At 35.0% G+C, this 20,616-nt stretch overlaps 1 protein-coding gene across 5 annotated transcripts in view; it reads left to right on the top strand.

Annotated features, from left to right (window-relative positions):
• LRBA (LPS responsive beige-like anchor protein) overlaps nucleotides 1–20,616 on the top strand; it is a 730,232-nt gene that overhangs the window by 530,472 nt on the left and 179,144 nt on the right. For all 5 annotated transcript variants that reach the window (XM_060147738.1, XM_060147737.1, XM_060147734.1 and 2 more), the window contains one exon: nucleotides 773–885. In XM_060147738.1, coding sequence (XP_060003721.1) covers nucleotides 773–885 — 113 coding nt within the window. The remainder of the gene's footprint in view (nucleotides 1–772; nucleotides 886–20,616) is intronic.

Below are 20,616 nucleotides of genomic sequence, written 5' to 3'. Positions count from 1 at the left end.
CAATGATGTCATCTACCATGCTGCCTCCCAAAGGGGTGATATCCAGAAAACTGCTGTTTCTACGTGGATGGGCTACCTCATTCTTTGTTTTATTCATATTTTTAGTAGACCTGAATGTGTCGTTGAATGTCATTAGTTTAGAAGAAGCATAGAAGAGTATGTGGCAGCATTTGGGAATGGAGTAAGCAACATCTATGATGCTGTGCATTATGTTCAAAGGAGCATAGAATTTGAAAGCTGTCACAGAAATTTCAGAGTTATTAAGAGCAATCTGGTGATTTTACAGTTGACTGTGAATGCCCATAGGGGTGAAGTCACTTGAACTTGGTTGATCAGTTGATTGGTTGGTTGATTAATTAATGGCAAAGAAAGGATTCTGGTTTTGAGAAACTCTATGAGATTGCAAATTGTTTTTTGAATTCTTAATGAAGATTATTTTATTTGGTGCAGGCTTTTAACTAATAAAAAATAGTTGTGTAATTTATAAGATGTGGGTACAGAGTATGTGGATTTGAATGTAGTTCAACCATTAGTAGTTGCATGATTTGGGGCAAGTTACATAAACTTTTGTGCCTCGGTTTTTTTATCTGTAAAACGAGGGTGATACCAATTTCATAGGGTTATTGTGAGAATTAAATGAAATCATGAATGGATAGCACTGGGAACAATGTCTGGCACTCAAAAATTGTTGTTCTTGTTACATTTAGTATATTCCTGAATGTTTATCATTTCATTCTTCTAAATTAAGAATGACTTTTTTTTCCTCTTCCAGGACGGAGTTACAATGACTTAAATCAGTACCCAGTGTTTCCCTGGGTCATTACTAATTATGAATCAGAAGAACTGGATCTTACTTTGCCAAGTAACTTCAGAGATTTGTCCAAGGTAATTTCTTAGTAATCATCTGAAATATCACTATGTTGAATATAAAAATTTTCAAGTGATTATCTTTATTTTCACATCATATTTAAAAAATATTTTTAATATTATTATAACTTTAATATATTTGTCTTTTAAATGTATTTTCATTATTCTCAAATTTAAATTAGAAAAATTTAATATACATGGTAACCTTGATGACAGTTAAAAATATTAACAGTTATATTTTTTTCTTCATATACATTTAAGAAGATATTATTCCCAAATATCAACTTCTTCTAAGGGTGTCAGTACTTGATAAAAGATACGAAGAACATCATGGAAACTTCTCACCAGCTCTCTTGTAAAAAGAGAAGTAACCCCACACTGTTTTGTGTCTCCTAAGTGATTTTCCTCTACCTTTTGCCCTTCTCTGAGCCATTCCTCACTACAACAGAATGGATCCTCTTTCAATGTAATTTTTTTTTTTTTTTTTTTTTTTTTGCGGTACGCGGGCCTCTCACTGCTGTGGCCCCTCCCGTCGCGGAGCACAGGCTCCGGACGCACAGCCTCAGCGGCCATGGCTCACGGGCCCAGCCTCTCCGCGGCATGTGGGATCTTCCCGGACCGGGGCATGAACCCATGTCCCCTGCATCGGCAGGCGGACTCTCAACCGCTGTGCCACCAGGGAAGCCCTAAATGTAATTTTGAATTCCATAAATTCAGTGCTTAAACCTTTCTTGACTTATCACTGCATGCAGAATGAATCTTTCCCAACTCCACAGTTTGCTTTCTCTGCCTTGAACGTTCATCTCCCTGCTCTGTGAGTGGCTGACTGTCTCAGTCCTTTAGGAACAACACGTCTTTATAGAGACCATTACTGATTCCTTCCTTCCTCTCTTTCTTTCAGAGCACCTAAAATATCATGCATTTTTACATATCTTTCTACCTACTTGTTTTGGTTCTTCTTGTGTGCTCCACTAAAGTTCATAGAGTTCTCGTTTACCATTATTTCTCCCTTGCCTAGTATAGGACCTGCCATTCAATAAATGTGTTAAATGAATTAAATAATAAAATATACATGACATTTCTCCCAAGTTCTAAAAACTTAATTTTAACTGTGTTAAAGTTAATCAGTCTGTTTTTAATTTTAAAATGTGAAACATGTAAATAACAAAAACTACCTCTAATTTACCACATATCAATAAGGAATAATTATGTTTTATGCACACACACACACACACACACACACACACACACACACACTGGTTTTTCTATAAGTATATTCTCATATCATCAGGTATTCTTTAAGAATTTTCCTTTTCTATCCTGAATTATCAACAAACAGAATATCCTGAATCCTTTTTCACTCTTAAAGGAGAGTTTTCATTTTCAAAAGAAAGCCCTGTTTGCACATTAACTATCAGATATGGGATTAATGTGTAGAATATATAGAGAACTCCTAAAACTCAACAACAAAAACCGAACAACCTGATTCAAAAACGGGTGAAGAATTTGAATAGACAATTCTTCAAAGAAGTTATACAAATGGCCAATGAGCAGATGAAGAGGTGTTCAACATTACTAATTGTTAGGAAAATGTATATCAAAACCAAATGAGATGCTACTTCACAGCCAGTAGGATGGCTTTAATTAAAAAATAAATAATCATAAAATAACAAGTATTGGTGAAGATGTGGAGAAATTAGAGCCCTTGTGCACTGCTGGTGGCACTGTAAAATGGTGAAGCTGACATGGAAAAAAGTATGACAGTTCCTTCAAAATAAAAAATAGAATTACCCTAAGATCCAGCTGTTCTACTTTTGAATATATACCCAAGAGAAATAAACGCAGAGACTCGAAGAGGTATTTGTATACCAATTTTAATATTTATAATAGTATTATTTACAATAACCAAAAGATGGAAGCAGTCCAAGTATCCACTAATGGATAAATGGATAAACAGAATGTGGTACATATATACAGTGGAATATTGTTCAGCCTTAAAGAGGAAGGAACCTCTGACACATGCTACAATATGGATGAACCTAGAAGACATTATGCTAAGTGAAATAAGCCATTCACAAAAGGACAAACACTGTATGATTTCACTCATGTGAGGCATTTAGAGTAGTCAGATTCATAGAGACAGAAAGTAGAATGGTGGTTGCTGGGGCCTGGCCGGGGGGAGGGAGAAATGGAGACTTTAATGGGTATAGAGTCTCAGTTTTCAAGATGAAACAAGTTCTGGAAATGGAAGGTGGTGATGGTTGGCCAACAGCCTGAATGTAATGCCACTGAACTTACACTTAAAAGTGGTTAAAGTGGTAAGGTTCATGTTATGTATATTTTATAACAATTAAAAAAACAAAAACAATAAAAAGGCCAGCAAGGGGAGAAAAAGAGGTAATTAGTAAACTAGACACAAAATAGAGGTTTGAAAAAGCACCTGCATTTTCTGCTTTTACTTTTCTTTGATCACCTTGAGAACAACATGCCCAGGTTAACTAGCTGGAGGGTCAGGACTGACACCTGGAGGATGGCTGAGCTGTGTGAGCTGAGGCCATCCTACACGAGCCAGCCCTCAGCTGACCATGAACATATGAGCAAGCACAACCAAGAGCAGCCAACTGTGGCCCAGATCAGCAGAATTTCCCAGGTGACCCATTGACTATGAGAAATAATAAATGGATAAATGTATTTTGGTTTTTTTTTTTTAAAGGAAAGCCTTACTTACATTTAGGTATTGTACTTGTTCTAAGACCCTGTAGTATTTCACTGGAATCTGTAGAGCTCTCTTGTCTAATAAATGAGGACTTTAGTTTTAGTTTAGTAGTTTTAGTTTAGTTTAGTTTAGTTTAGTATTAGTTTGACTTGTGTAGTGAGCCATGCAGTAGGTCAATAGTAAAAACTGGACAGTTTTTTAATTCTCAGACTATTATATCCTACTATCCTTTATTTGAATTTTATGTAAGTGAAATTAAAGATCTCATTTTTTATTAAATTGTTAAAATGTAAAATTTGCCTCACAAAATAAATATATAACCTTTCTAGACATCTAGAAGAATTGCCTTTTTTTGTTTAAGCCGAGTCCCTCAGTTTGGACTTCTGTTTAAGCACATAACTTATTAAGATGTTTTGTGCTCTAGAGGACTTTTTGTAGGCTCTTTAAGATGCAGTGAGTAGTTGGATGGATTGTGGACAAGGGGCATGTTTATGTCTTGATGGAACAGTAGCAATGGTGCTAAGTGGGAGGCTATTTGGATTTTTCTGCTGCGGCTGTATTTCTCTCTTCTGCCATCACTGTACCTGAACAAGAACTCCCATAACCCTATCACCTCGTCTTACTACTTCCTTGCCAAAAGCCTCTGTTCTCTGACCCTCATCTTTGTCCTCTATTCCACTAAAAATCTTACATGACCAGAAGAAATCCTTCAAAACAATTTTTTAAAGTAGGTCCTATGAATTTTTTCATTATGAGAATCCGATGAAATAGTATCAGCAAAATGCTGTTACTATTTGCCAAGTAAACAGAATCTATTATTCAAATTGAATCTTATTTGTATGTTGCAGCTGTTTCTAAGGAACTTGCCAAATAGTTTTGCTAGGTGTGTAAAACACTGTTTTAATTCATGTCTTTATAACTTATCTTCTGTATGTGATAAATAAGGTTATTTTTATGCCCCACTAGACAAGCAATAGAAATTTTGCTTTTTTTATTTTATTAGATTAAAAGTAAAAAGGGGCTCAAAAGCCAAAGCAAAAGAGTTATTTTCATTATTCTCTATCTATAAATGTCCATATCCACTATACAAAGACATAAAAATATCACTTTTGTGATTTAGTGTGTTTAATTGTAGTAGTATCCATTTTTATATTATAAGAGATTTTGTGAAAGAGTTGTATTTTGTGCTGAGGAAGGAAAATTTATAAAGAGTGTTTTCAACACTAGCTGAACAGCACTTAATTGGCTAGCCAACAGTAGTGCGATTTTCAGAGCTGGGGAGAAGTAGGGAGCTCTAATACTCAACCACATAACCTATAGCATCTCCTTTCCTATAAAGCAGCAGTAGTTCAAATGCTACAAAAGTCATTCAAGTTCATGAAAATGGAATTCTGCTACTACTAATTGTTTTCATTACATATTCATAGAAATAAGTGAGTTTAGAATTAACTGAATTATTTTAAGTGAAATAAGCATATCAGGTATTTGAAAGTTGTACTTTCCATGTATAACATTGTTTACTTTATAAAATGTGTCTCATTCCTATTGGTATTAAAATCTGCCTAATGTTTACAGTATGATTCCATTTTGAAATATCTGTTTATATACATATTTTCAGGAATGCATCACATACCTAAAATGAGCTATATCTGTATGAAAAACGATTATAATAGAATTATATTGAAGTTTGTCCCATAGTATGCATTTAGCAAACATTACTATTTGTTTAAATAAACTTGTGAAATCAAAGGAAACGTGTGCAAAGCTTAATTTAAAATATAAACAGAGCTTACCCTCCTTCTTAAGATAATATAGCCTGACTAGCTTTAAAATGCATTGAATTATTTATGTGTGTTTATGTCCATTTAATTTCCCCAAAGCTGGTTTTCAGAGGACTTTTAGTAGCATTGATACAATTTTATTTGGTAATCTCTTCCATGTTGCACAGGGAATTCTCTTTTGAAGCTGAATTAATGTAATCAACACCCTTTCTTCTGTATTATGTTTCTGATCATTCTCTTCAAAAAGAAAGTCTAAATGGGGCAGTGCAAAAAAAATGTCTAGTCTGAAAATCACAATGAAAATTTAATATTTCCTTGTATTGAGAAACTCCTCATTTAACATAATGGTTTAATTTATTCCTTTAAAGCTGAAAAAAGTAGAGATCAGTTTTGAAGTTGATTTTTTTCTCCACCTTCCCTGTTGTTTCATCACTAGTCTGAAATTCTGACTGATGAGAAGACAGATCTAACCATGCATAAACTTTGAAGTGACATTAATCCATATTTTACAAATACACACTGATTTTTATATTTTGACAGTCTCCTTGGAGGAGATAAGAACATTTTTTTTGTCTTTTCTTTATAAGAAGTTATAATTAGGACAAGAATATATTTACAAAATGTCATACCATAAGAACAAATTATGATGGCTGAGTGTTTCAGTACCACGGCTTCCTTGGTGGATTAGTAAGATTTTTTTGTGCTATTGTGATTTATTTATTTTTTTCCTTAGTAGGAGATTAATTGTGTAAGCCAGTTTTCTAAGGAAAATCAAGATAATCAGGTACAATCATTTCTGTTCTAATTGATCAACAGTTATTTTGGAATATGTAATGTATATACCTGGATACCTATTCCAAAAAACAAGTATGTTGTTAGATTGAAATGGAACCATCCATTTCCAAGTGAAATCTTGCAAATGAAAACTCAGCTGTAAATTTCAGAAGGTAGGAACATCTCACTTTATTACTGTTAACTAATGTTTATTAAGGACTTAGTATATGGCAGGCTCTTATTTAAGAATATCACACATGTTAATTCTTTTAACCCTCACAAAGACCTTCTAAGATTGGTAACGTTATTATTGTCTTGACAGGGGCAGAAATTGAGGCACCGTGGGGTTAAGCAAGTTGTACAAAGTCCCACAGCTAGTGGATAGAACCAGAATTTAAACACTATACAGTTCACAAGTAGCATTTTAAAAAAGGAATGGAATAGTATAGCATTACATTAAAAAAAGAAAGCAATGTGCATCATGTACGAATCTTCTGCTTGACGGGTGTGTGTGCGTGTGCATGTGTGTGTGTGCGCGCGCGCGTGTGTGTGTGTGTGTGTGTTGGGTTATGATTTGAAGTGACAGATTTCTTACTATGAGTTTTGGCCCAGAAACCTTGAGAAACGCTGCAGTATGCTATACTGCTTTGTACGTTTGGCATCAATTGCTAAGTCTGTTTTGATGTTATTTCATCAAGTTGCTTTTCACCTCTCATGCTGAAATGCATGGTAAGAGACAACCAGCATTCCATTGCTTGAAAAAGGAAAGCTTTTCCCAATTGCCTACTCCTGGTGTGTTTGTCCCAGGTTATGCCCCAAGCTTTTTTGACTGAGCCTGTTTTATGAAAAAGCTGAATGTTTGCTTAAATCTAGAGAATACCTGATGTTACTACTCGAGCATTCATTTGTGTTTTTCATTTATTGATTGTTCATTGAGTAATAGTGTGTGCGAGGGACTCTTAGTTTCTGGAGATTAGATAAAATAAAATCTTCTAAGTTACTATTTTAGTAAAAAATAACTGAAGATTGGGGGGAAAAAGCAGGACTGGCCAACGTATAATCAACTATTTAATATTTATTAGAGCTCACATTCTTAAAGTGAAGGAAAATACTGAAAGAAAGAGTTCAAGGTAGAGGGAAAAGAAAAATCATGCATTTTTCAACTGTAGTGTGCAAGCACAATGTGAGCTGTTATTTTGTTTAAGAGTCAAGAAAAGTAAACGTTAGGGGAAAATGACCCTACACCTCTATCTCCTAATTCGTACCTTGCAGTGTAGAAATTTGAGCAAAGTTTACTATTATCAGATCTTCAAACTGTATTTTAAATTTTGGTCCAGGTCCCAGTTAATCATAGGTTTTTGTTTGTTTGTTTGTTTATTTTAAACCTATCTTACAATGTTGTACCATCCACACTCTGTTAAACTAGCAGCTTTCATTGCTCTAGTCTGGATCAAAATGTTTCTAAAGCGTATATTCTGAGATAACTGAAGAGGACTGAATGACAAGGCTGTTCTGAATTTATTTGCTGGTTGATGAGTTGCTATTGTTTGTCCTTGTATTTATTGTGTTTTTTTTCTCTCTCTCTCTTTGTTTAAAGCAAAAGTAGATGATTTCCACCACCACCCCGCACCGCCTCCTGTCTCCTTTTTATCTCCTACCATTTGGTTGTGTGTTTTTATATGTGAGATATTTCTCCTAACACACACATTTAATATACAGCATTCATCTTGACCTGGAATTGACTACCGACATTTAACTGTTGTTGATCAGACAGCACTTCTTTATCTCTTTAAGTTTTAAGTGCTGTTTCTGACGAATGCCAGTCCTTTTAGTAGGCTCTGTAACAGATATACTGGGAATCAGTATACCATCTAGATGTCACAGAGGGAAAATAACACTCTTTTGGCGGGGGGGGGGGGGGGCAATATTGTTTTAAAATGATAGGCGTTATAGCTTTTACTTTGTTTTTCTATTTATTGGGCTTCAGTCAAAACCAAAGGAATTCAAACTTAAAAAAATAAAACAACGTTATTGTATTATAACAGTAAATAATGGATCTTAAAGTATTTAAATAAAACATAATGGCAGAGAAAGAAATTTAAAATTACCCCACATCTGGCTATTTTTTATTGGCTGACAAAATATATTAAAAATATTTTAATCTTGGCATCAAATATACTGTTATATGCCACATGGATCTTAGAGATTTTGATATAAATTACATTCCCTGGCCTTGGGGCGTTTATAGTCCAGTCAGCAAAAAAATGATATTGGGAAAGGTTAGAATCTTTTTGTAGGATTGTGAGGGAAGCCCTAGTAGGTGCCTTTAACAAACATTTTGTATAAGCGCCCTTCTTTAATCCCTTCAACAACACTGTAAGGAATGTGTTATTATCTTTATTTTACACATAATGAAACTAAGATGTAGTGAAGTTGAGAAACTCTCTAAGGTCATACATTTTCCAAGTATTCAGGCTATGAGTTGATCTCAGGTCTGTCCCTATCACTGAACTGGTAGACTTTAGATATAACCAGAAGAATAGTTTACATTGAATACTTGCATTTATACTTCTTTCCAATATTCAGCTACTTTTACCTTCATCTTGGCAAAAGACTAGAGGTTAACTTTTTGGAGAAATTGTACTGGAGAAGTTTCTGATTTGAGAACAACAAAAACAGCAGAGGGAGAGTTGAAGGGTAAGGAATGGAAAACAGGAGGATTAACAGAAAGCTTTAAGAACTGAATGGTGAAGGCCCCCAGACCCCTTTTGCTGTCATGCTATCGGAACTCCGACAGCCAGGCTTGTACCAGCCCCACCCTGTAAGACAGAAAATTGTGTTACTCTTTGGATATACTGACTGGCTCAAGAGAAAAGACCTGAAAAGTACTGACATTTAAGGATCCTACTTGGAGCCCACCTGCTTTCTCTTCAGTGAAGTCTACCCGTTCTCATGCTGCTTATTAAAAGTGTACTTCAGTGTACTTCAGTCAGCTCTTTCGTGCCTCATTCTTAAAAATGAAGGTAGCAGACATTTAAAGACAGCCTTCAGTGTGAAGGACAACAGAGACTAAATGGAATAGAAAAATAAAAGAAACCAGAAGAAACAAAGACAATTTAAGAAGCAGAAGAAGCCTTAAAAACAAAACAAGAATAAATACCCTCACAGAGAAAAACTATTACATTAATAGAAAAAGAAAATGATTTTATAGAAAGTAGAGTGTAAGTGCAGATGTTTTCTAAAAGGAACATCCAAAATGAAAGGGGAAATAGCCTGGAAAGATAAAATTCAAGAACCAGAGTAGGAAATTTTTGTATTTAGATAGACTTGTGTCAGCCTGCCTCCATTTATTAGAAGGGACCTTTAGCAAAGTACTTAATTTGGGGGATCCTATATAGCAAACTGCTTTTTATGTAGTATTTGTATAATACTGAAGAAAATTTTTCATGGGTACACTGACCTTTTAAAACTTTAAATTATTACATGTTCAATGTGATAATATTTTGTTTAAAATATGGCTGTGCAACTTTTTCCCCACAATTTAAAATTGAGTTTAGCAAAATGTGAACATACACACACGGGGCAATATATTGTGGTGTGTTTAGAGGATTTGCTGAAGTTTTGTTTTTAAATTAGGAAAACAATCTATTGGTTTTGTATGACTATTTTTTTAAATTTGTATTTTTAAAGTATTAGCACTCTGTATAGCAGATTTGTTTTTTTACTAGAAGTTACCTTCTAGTGGAAGTTTTTATATGACTGTAACAGAGGTTAAGCCTACACTTAGTTTAAGCAGCCTTCAATGACATTGTTTCTCTAACATGAGGCAGAAAATGATAAAGTGAAGTAACTGAAATGGATTGTGGTTAATATTACTGTCAGGGAGATGAATAATCTTGACATGTACCAGCAACACACTGCCGGTCCAATAATCCTTCTCAAAGTTAAGTATTTATTCTCAAATCATCCTAAGTTACTGTGGTGTGGAGTGATCATTTATTATTATTTATAAATGAATTGTTTTATTTACATAGCATTACCAGTTTTATCCCATAGTACTTCCTGTTTTCTTAGTTTAGTGCTGGGTGTACTAACTTGGGTAGATCCTGAGTAAGGAACATGTACTTAGCCATAAATTCACATAAAAATTGTTTTCGAAACACCTAGAAAAAAAATTTTTAAGTTGAATAAGCTCTGGTATTATACTTCTGATTTCAGGCTGGAGCATTTTTTTCTAAGAGAGTAAATATAGTAGGAAGACATTTAAAAAAACCTGTATACATTTGGAGCTTTCTTTATATCTTTGTGTCAACTTCTCATTCTTATATTTCCCTGTGATAGTCAAAACTTATTTTATGTGAGTATGTAATAGTCTGCTTTTTATAGTGGGTAAGTAGTAACGTATCTTTTAGTCACATGTCCACATTCCTGTCCAAGTCTTTATTCTCCAAGTTCATTTATTAGAATAAGCACATTTATTCAACATAAACAAAGGTTTATAGTACCCTGTTTATATTGAATAAATGTTTTTATTCAAATAATTGATTATTAAACATTTTCTGGGTACCTTTTGTAGACATTGTTCTGAGAACTGTGAGAAACAAAGGTGAATGAAATAGTCCCTACTTTTAGAGTTTTACAACCAAATGAATGTTACATAGGAACCATTTATACAAGAATAGTTTTATATCTGTGTGACTGTGACACATTTCTATGTGACTGTGAAACATCTTATTTCTGCGTGACTTAACTTTAGACTGTCCCACTTTCAGAAAAGGAGTTTTAAAAAAACTGTGAGTTCACGATTTATAACGTCAACCAGCAAATGATTTGAAAATCTGAGTGGTACCTTTCTGAAATACGGACAAGGTGATTAGAAGACATTCATAGCATTCAGAATTGTTGTATCATTTACAACTCCACTGTTTAATGCCCTTTATAAACTTGAGGTATCATCCTCTTTAGGCCATCTTTCCAGGATTCTGTTCTAGGACCTGATTTGTTTGACAGTTTCACCAATATTACAAACTGATCATACAGCTGGCATTACAGTAATTAAAATACAAAGTTTTACATCATATTTCAGAATGAAATACTCATGTAAAATATTTAGTGAAATACAAAGAAAAAATGTGACATCTTACATTTAGGCTTAGAAATATACAATATTAAAAAAAAACAGGAAGAAGAGAGGATGAAGATAAGTCGGAGTTCGAAATATAAATGTCAGTAGTCTTATTGGTGGAAAGGAAGATAAAGATGTAGCAGTTGTTTTCAACCTATAGCCTCAGGTCACTTGAAGGTGGGACTATGGGTTTACTGCAGGAGGCCTGTGAATTCACGTCTACGTGTATATATTTGGAGCCTGTCCTACTGGAAAAATTTAAAGCTGCTGATGTGGATTATTTAGTTGACTACATGCTTATTATTACCTAACAGTGATTTGACTTTTCTAAAAACAAATTGTGTCAAACATAATTATTATTACCCTCTTCTACTGTTGCTGCTGATGCTACTTATTTTTATCTATAATCTATCATAGTTGCAAGATAACAGTTGAAGTTCATTTGTTTTACAAATGCAAGTCCAGTTCTTCCAACACCATTTGTTGAAAAGACTTTTTTTCTCATGAATTGTCTGGGAACCTTTGTTGGAATTAAACTGAGTACATATTGTGTAGGTCTATTTCTAGACTCTATTCTGTTTAGTCAATTAGCATATCTGTCCTTGTATTGATACCACACTGTCTTGTTTACTATAGCTTTATAGTTAGTCATAAAATCAGGTCATGTGAATCCAACTATGTCTTCTTTTTCAAAATTGTTTTGGCTATGCTAGGTTTTCTGTTTTTCCCATATAAATATAGGAATCAGCTTGTCAATTCTGCTGAGATTTTGACTGGTATTATACTTAATCAGTAGGCCATCTTTACTAAAAAAGATATATTAGCAATATTGAATCTTCCATTCCATAAATATGGTTTATCTTCCATTCATTTAGGTTTTCTTTAATTTCTCTCTAATGTTCTGTGGCTTTTAGTAAACAATTCTTGTACATATTCTGTTAATTTATCCTTAAAATTTTCATGTTTTTTATGGTTACAAAATTTTCAATTCCAGTTGTTCATTGCTAGTATATGGGAACACAATTGAATTTTTTATATTGACCTTGTATTTTACAACCTTCCTAGATTCAATTATTCATGCTAGCAGCCTTTTTGTAGACTTTAGGACTTCCTACATCTCCCAATGAATACTTACTGCATTATATAATGTTAACTAGAAGTGCTCTGAGTGCCTTGTCTTTGATCTTAGGGGAAAAGCCTTTACTTTCATCATTAAGTACGATAGTAGCTATAGGTTTCATGTTTCTATTGTTTTTTTCTGTTTTCAGTTTCAGTGACCTTTGCTTCCCTTATTATTTTTCTTTCTACTTGATTTGGATTTAATTTCTTCTCTTTTTTAGCGTCTTAAGGTGAAAGCTTTAAACTGTTGAGAGATTTCAGATCTCTTTTTCTTTCTAATATAAGCACTTAATGATACATATTTTTCTCAAAGCACTGATTTTGTAAGGTCCAACAAGTTTTTCTATATTGTGTTTTCATTTTTATTCTTTTCAATATATTTTCTAATTTTCCCTGTGACTTTCTCATTGACCCGTAAATTATTTAGAAGAGTATTGTTTCCTTTCCACAGATCCTAGGATTTGTCAGATGTCTTTCCCTTGTTGATTTCTAGTTTAATTCCATTTTGATTGGAGAACATACTTTGTATGACTTCGGTTCTTTTAAATTAGTTGAAATTTGCTTTATGGCTCCAAACATGGTGTACATTGGTTAATGCTCCATGTGTACCTGAAAACAATACATACTCATCTGTTATTACATAAAGTGCTCTATACATGTCAACTAGGTTAAATTGGTTGAGAGTGTTGTTAATATCTTCTATATCCTTACTAATTTTATATCTACTTGTTCTATTGATTACTGAGGGAGGAGTGTTGACTTCTCCAACTGTAATTTAGATTTATCTGTATCTTTTTTCATTTCTCTGTTTTTGTTTTATTTTTTATTTTTAGCATTTGTTTCTGGGTACCTGTTATGAGTTGAATTATGTCTCCCCAAAAGATATGTTGAAATCCTTACTCCTGGCCCCTGTGGACATGACCTTATTTGTAATAGGGTCTTGGCAAATGTAATGAAGTTAAGATGAGGTGATTAGGATGGGCCTAATTCCAACATGACTGGTATTTTCATAATAAGAAGATGAAAACACCATGTTAAAACAGACATCAAAGGAAAGAACACCATGTAGTGATGGAAACAGAAGTTGGAGTTATGTTGCCAGAAGTCAAGGAATACCTGGGGCTACAAGAAGCTGGAAGAGGCAAGGAAGGATCCTCCCCTAGAGGCTTGCAAGAGAGCATGGCTCTGCCAGCACCTTATTTTGGACTTCTAACTTCCAGAACTGTGAGAAAATAAATTTCTATTGTTTTAGGCCACACAGTTTGTGGTAGTTTGTCATAGGAGCTCTAGGAAACTAATACAGTGCATACACATTTCAGATTGTTATGTTTTCCTTATAAATGAATTCCATTATCTTTATGTAAGGTCTCCTTTCATACCTGGTAATAGTCCATGTTCTGAAGTCTACCTTTTCTGATGTTGATGTAGATATGACAGTGTTATTTTGATTATTACTTGTAGTATCTTTTTCTTTTCTTTTCTTTTTTTTTTTTTTTTTTTTTTTTTTTTTTGCGGTATGCAGGCCTCTCACTGTTGTGGCCTCTCCCGTTGTGGAGCACAGGCTCCGGACACGCAGGCTTAGCAGCCATGGCTCACAGCTGCTCCGTGGCATGTGGGATCCTCCTGGACTGGGGCACGAACCCGTGTCCCCTGCATCAGCAGGTGGACTCTCAACCACTGCACCACCAGGGAAGCCCTGTAGTATCTTTTTCTATCATTTTTTTAAACCTGTCTCTGGCTTTATTTTTTAAATTTCTTTTCTGTGGACAATATATAATGGAGTCTTGCTTTTATACCCATTCTGATAAGCTCTGCATTTTAAGTGGGTTGTTGAGACCATTTACATTTAATGTAATTTTTGATATAGTCAGTTTAAATGTACTTTCTTGCCATCTGTTTTTTATCCCTTATATCAGTTCTTTGTACCTTGTCTCCCTTTATCTGTTTTCTTTTAGATTATGTATTTTTATTATTCTATTTTATCTTCACTGTGTCTTGTTATTTATACTTCTTTTTAAAAAGTTTAGTGGTTTCTTTATGGTTTGAAATATACGTCTTCAACTTATGACAGCCTTCCTTCAAATAATAATATACCATTTCATGTATAGTCTTCAAACCTTAAAACAGTATACTCCTGTTTTCCCTATTCCATCCTTTTGGAGTGAGAGCCCATTAGGAACTGTGTTTTGTTTAGTTTTCTTCTTTCTTTATCTGCTGTACAGGCATATCTTGTTTTGTTGTGCTTTACTTTATCGTGCTTTGCAGATATTGAGTTTTTTACAAATTGAAGGTTTGTGGCAATCCTGCCTTGAACAAGTCTATAAGTGCCATTTTTTCAACAGCATTTGCTCATTTTGTGTCTTTGTCGTATTTTGGTAATTTTTGCAATATTCCAAACCCTCCACTGTTAAAAAGATTATGACTACTGAAGACTCAGAAGATGGTTAGCATTTTTTAGCAATAATGTATTTTACAATTAGAACACGTACATTGTTTCTTTAGACATAATGCTATTGCACACTGAATAGACTACAGTATAGTGTAAACGTGACTTTTATATGCACTGGGAAACCAGAAAATTCACGTGACTCACTGTATTGCTGTATTTACTTTATTGCAGTGGTCTGGAACCAAACCTGCAGTATCTCCGAGGTATGCCTGTGTAGTCATGTGGATCTTGAGAATGCAAGCCTCGTTGGCTTTCAGAGCTAGGTGTTTTGGGGGCCTGTCTCACAAGTGGAAGTCTTAAACGTTGAGGTGCTAGGTGTTTGGTCCCAAACTCACTCCTCAGGGAGAATCCATGAGCTGTGAATTCCCTCCCCATGGTACGTCAGCTGGTGTGTCACTGTCAGGGGTGGGGTTTATGAGATTGTGTTATAACCTTTCCTACCTGTTATGATGTGGGTTTTTCTTTTTTGCCCAAGGTGTAAGAGTTGCTCAGCTAGGTTTTAGATTTCTTTCAGAGGGAATTGTTCCATGTGTAGCTGAATTTTTAGTTTCTCTGTGGGAAGAAGTGAGTTCAGCAGCCTCCTTTGTCACTTCTTTGGACCAGAACTCCTGATTTTAATGGTCCTAAGTGTTTCTTTAATTGGATAGGTGAATCGCTCAGGAAATGAATAGGTTTTGTTATAATAGCATTGAGTCTTTTGGGTGTTTGTCATTTTCATAATTACTTAAATTATCTTTTTTTTAGTTGACCTTGGATTGTTAAGATTGTTTTTGGGGTTTTTCCAGGCATTTAGCTCAACAATGACATTGGATTATCAGATTATTTTAATTGATTTATGTGCCTTTCTCAAACAGATAAATACCTAGAATGAAAATCATGTAGTATGAACCATAGCTAAATAACATAGAACTGTGAAGGAATTGCTACTAAATCTACCAATGTGAGCCTCTGAAATGATTTAGATTCTACATCGGTACAATAAGTAATATGGAACACTATCTTTTTCCCAAGATGTGTTTGTTAACTTGAAATAGTATGGGGGGTATATGTTTACTGCCACTTGGAAGAACGTGTGTTTTCAAGGGATTAAAATCTGCTGGTACTTCAAAACAAAAGTGCTTATTTGTTAACTCTAAAAGCCATAATAGTGTGCCAATGAAAGTGTTTTCTCGACAATACTAAATAAAACGTAGAGTATGTGAAGATAAGTGCCAAAGCATCTCAGCTGCATATAGTACATGATGAAATATCCTAGAAGCCAAGGTTGAGTAAGTGTTGATGAGTCTGTTTGTTTATTTGTCATTTAGATAAAAGAGCTGCTACAACTGACACAAAATAGTTCCTGCACTCTCTCACAGTGGCAATATTACTTAAATGGCAGGGGCTATTCTTTTATTTTCTTCTCTTTGGGGATGGGAGAGGAAGGCAGGGGTAGAGAGGCACAAAATAAAATTCATTGGCTTCTTTAAAAAGTTTCAACAACACATTGATTAAAGGCTTTCATTTGGATTCATAGATGTGGATATACAAATATAAAAGTTAAGAGGCAAGTAAAGCAATATGTTTTGTGTTCACTTGTTTTTTTAACATCTTTATTGGAATATAATTGCTTTACAACGGTGTGTTAGTTTCTGCTCTTTAACAAAGTGAATCAGCTATACATATACATAAACCCCCATATCTCCTCCCTCTTGAGTCTCCCTCCCACCCTCCCTATCCCACCCCTCTAGGTGGACAAAAAACACCCAGCTGATCTCCCTGTGCTATGCGGCTGCTTCCCACTAGCTATCTATTTTACCATTGGTAGTGTATATGTGTCAATGCTACTCTCTCACTTCATCCCAGCTTACGCTTCCTGCTCCCTGTGTCCTCAAAACCATTCTCTATGTCTCCGTCTTTATTCCTCCTAACCCTAGGTTCTTTAGAACCTTTTTTTTTTTTAAAGATTCCATATATATGTGTTAGCATATGGTATTTGTTTTTCGCTTTCTGACTTAACGTCACTCTGTATAAGTGTCTCTAGGTCCATCCACCATGCTACAAATAGCTCAGTTTCATTTCTTTATATGGCTGAGTAATATTCCATTGTATATATGTGCCACATCTTCTTTATCCATTCATCTGTCGATGGACAGGTTGCTTCCATGTCCTGGCTATTGTAAATAGAGCTGCAATGAACATTGTGATACATGACTCTTTTTGAATTATGGTTTTCTCAGGGTATATGCCCCGTAGTGGGATTGCTAGGTCTTATGGTAGTTCTATTTTTAGTTTTTTAAGGAACCTCCATACTGTTCTCCATAGTGACTGTATCAATTTACATTCCCACCAACAGTGCAAGAGGGTTCCCTTTTCTCCACACCCTCTCCAGCATTTATTGTTTGTAGATTTTTTGATGATGGCCATTCTGACCAGTGTGAGTGGATACCTCATAGTTTTGACTTGCATTTCTCTAATAATTAGTGATTTTGGGTGTCCTTTCATGTGTTTGTTGGCAATCGGTATATCTTCTTTGGAGAAATGTCTGTTTAGGTTTCTGCACATTTTTGGATTTGGTCGTTTGTTTTTAATATTTAGCTGCATGAGCTGCTTGTATATTTTGGAGATTAATCTTTTGTCAGTTGTTTCATTTAAAAATATTTTCTCCCATTTGAGGGTTGTCTTTTCATCTCGTTTATGGCTTACTTTGCTGTGCAAAAGCTTTTAATTTTCATTAAGTCCCATTTGTTTTTATTTTTCTTTTTATTTCCATTTCTCTAGGAGGTGAGTCAAAAAGGATCTTGCTGTGATTTATGTCATGGAGTGTTCTGCCTAGGTTTTCCTCTAAGAGTTTTACAGTGTCTGGCCTTACATTTAGGTCTTTCATCCATCTTGAGTTTATTTTTGTGTATGGTGTTACAGAGTGTTCTAATTTCATTCTTTTACATGTAGCTGTCCAGTTTTCCAAGCACCACTTATTGAAGACGCAGTCTTTTCTCCACTGTGTATTCTTGCGTCCTTTATCAAAGATAAGGTGACCATATGTGTGTGGATTTATCTCTGGGCTTTCTGTCCTGTTCCATTGATCTGTATTTCTGTTGTTGTGCCAGTACCATACTGTCTCGATTACTGTAGCTTTGTAGTATAGTCTGAAGTCAGGGAGCCTGATTACTCCAGCTCCGTTTTTCTTTCTCAAGATTGCTTTGGCTACTGGGGGTCTTTTGTGTTTCCATACAAATTGTGAAATTTTTTTTTCTAGTTCTGTGAAAAATGACATTGGTAGTTTGATAGGGATTGCACTGAATCTGTAGATTGCTTTGGGTAATATAGTCATTTTCAAAATCTTGATTCTTCCAATCCAAGAACATGGTATATCTCTCCATCTGTTTGTATCATCTTTAATTTCTTTCATCAGTGTCTTATAGTTTTCTGCATACAGGTCTTTGGTCTCCTTAGGTAGGTTTGTTCCTAGGTCTTTTATTCTTTTTGTTGCAGTGGTAAATGGGAGTGTTTCCTTAATTTCTCTTTCAGATTTTTCATCATTAGTCTATAGGAATGCAAGAGATTTCTGTGCATTAATTTTGTATCCTGCTACTTTACCAAATTCATTGATTAGCTCTCGTGGTTTTCTGGTAACATCTTTAGGATTTCCCATGTATAGTATCATGTCATCTGGAAACAGTGACAGCTTTACTTCTTCTTTTCCGATTTGGATTCCTTTTATTTCTTTTTCTTCTCTGATTGCTGTGGCTATCACTTCCAAAACTATGTTGAATAATAGTGGTGAGAGTGGGCAACCTTGTCGTGTTCCTGATCTTAGTGGAAATGGTTTCAGTTTTTCACCATTGAGAACGATGTTGGCTGTGGGTTTGTCATATATGGGCTTTGTTATGTTGAGGTAAGTTCCCTCTATGCCTACTTTGTGGAGGATTTTTATCATGGGTGGGTGTTGAATGGGTGTTGAATTTTTGTCAAAAGCTTTTTCTGCATCTATTGTGATGATCCTTCAGTATTGGTTTTTCTCCTTCAGTTTGTTAATATGGTTTATCACATTGATTGATTTGCGTATATTCAAGAATCCTTGCATTCCTGGGATAAACCCCACTAGATCATGGTGTATGATCCTTTTAATGTGCTGTTGGATTCTGTTTGCTAGTATTTTGTTGAGGATTTTTAGATCACTTCTTTTTTTTTTTTTTTTTTTTTGCGGTACACGGGCCTCTCACTGTTGTGGCTTCTCCCGCTGCAGAGCACAGGCTCCAGACGCGCAGGCTCAGCGGCCGTGGCTCATGGGCCCAGCCTCTCCGCGGCACGTGGGATCTTCCCGGACCGGGGCACGAACCCGTATCCCCTGCATCGGCAGGTGGACTCTCAACCACTGCGCCACCGGGGAAGCCCTGTTGAGGATTTTTGCATCTATAATCATCAGTGTTATATGCCTGTAGTTTTCTTTTTTTGTGGCATCGTTGTCTGGTTTTGGTATCAGGGTGATGGTGGCCTTGTAGATGAGTTTGGGAGTGTTCCTCCCTCTGCTATATTTTGGAAGAGTTTGAGAACGATAGGTGTAAGGTCTTCTCTAAATGTTTGATAGAATTCGCCTGTGAAACCATCTGGTCCTGCGTTTTTGTTTCTTGCAAGATTTTTAATCACAGTGTCAATTTCAGTGCTTGTGACTGATGTGTTTATATTTTCTAATTCTTCCTAGTTCAGTCTCAGAAAGTTGTGCTTTTCTAAGAATTTGTCCATTTCTTCCAGGTTGTCCATTTTATTGGCATATAGTTGCTTGTAGGAATCTCTCATGATCCTTTGTATTTCTGCAGTGTCAGTTGGTACTTCTCCTTTTTCATTTCTAATTCTATTGACTTGAGTCTTCTCCCTCTTTTTCTTGATGAGTCTGGCTAATGATTTATCAATTCTGTTTATCTCTCAAAGAACCAGCTTTTAGTTTTATTGATCTCTGTTATCATTTCCTTCATTTCTTTTTCATTTACTTCTGATCTGATCTTTATGATTTCTTTCCTTCTGCTAACTTCGGGGTTTTTTGTTGTTCTTTCTCTAATTGCTTTAGGTGTAAGATTAGGTTGTTTATTTGAGATGTTTCTTGTTTCTTGAGGTAGGATTGTATTGCTATAGATTTCACACTTAGAACTGCTTTTGCTGCATCCCAAAGGTTTTGGGTCATCATGTTTTTATTGTCATTTGTTTCTAGGTATTTTTTGATTTCATCTTTGATTTCTTCAGTAATCTCTTATTTATTTAGTGGTGTATTGTTTAACCCCCATTTATTTGTATTTTGTACAGATTTTTTCCTATAATTGATATCTAGTCTCATAGGTGGAAAAGATACTTGACAGTATTGCAATTTTCTTAAATTTACCAAGGCTTGATTTGTGACCCAAGATATGATCTATCCTGGAGAATGTTCCATGAGCACTTGAGACAAAAGTGTATTCTGTTGTTTTTGGGTGGAATGTTCCATAAATATCATTTAAGCCCATCTTGTTTCATGTATCATTTAAAGCTTGTGTTTCCTTATTTATTTTCATTTTGGATGATCTGTCCATCAGTGAAAGTGGGGTGTTCAAGTACCCTACTATGATTGTGTTACTGTCGATTTCCCCTTTTATGGCTGTTAGCATTTGTCTTATGTATTGAGGTGCTTTATGTTGGGTGCATAAATATTTACAATTGTTATATCTTCTTCTTGGATTGATCCCTTGATCATTATGTAGTGTCTTTGTTCTTTGTCTCTTGTAACAGTCTTTATTTTAAAGTCTATTTGGTCTGATATGAGAATTGCTACTCC

The sequence above is a fragment of the Lagenorhynchus albirostris genome, chromosome 4 (genome assembly GCF_949774975.1).
Source record: "Lagenorhynchus albirostris chromosome 4, mLagAlb1.1, whole genome shotgun sequence".
Lineage (NCBI taxonomy): Eukaryota > Metazoa > Chordata > Mammalia > Artiodactyla > Delphinidae > Lagenorhynchus > Lagenorhynchus albirostris.
Note: the sequence above shows the minus strand (reverse complement) of the source record. Positions and strands in the feature narration are given on the sequence as shown.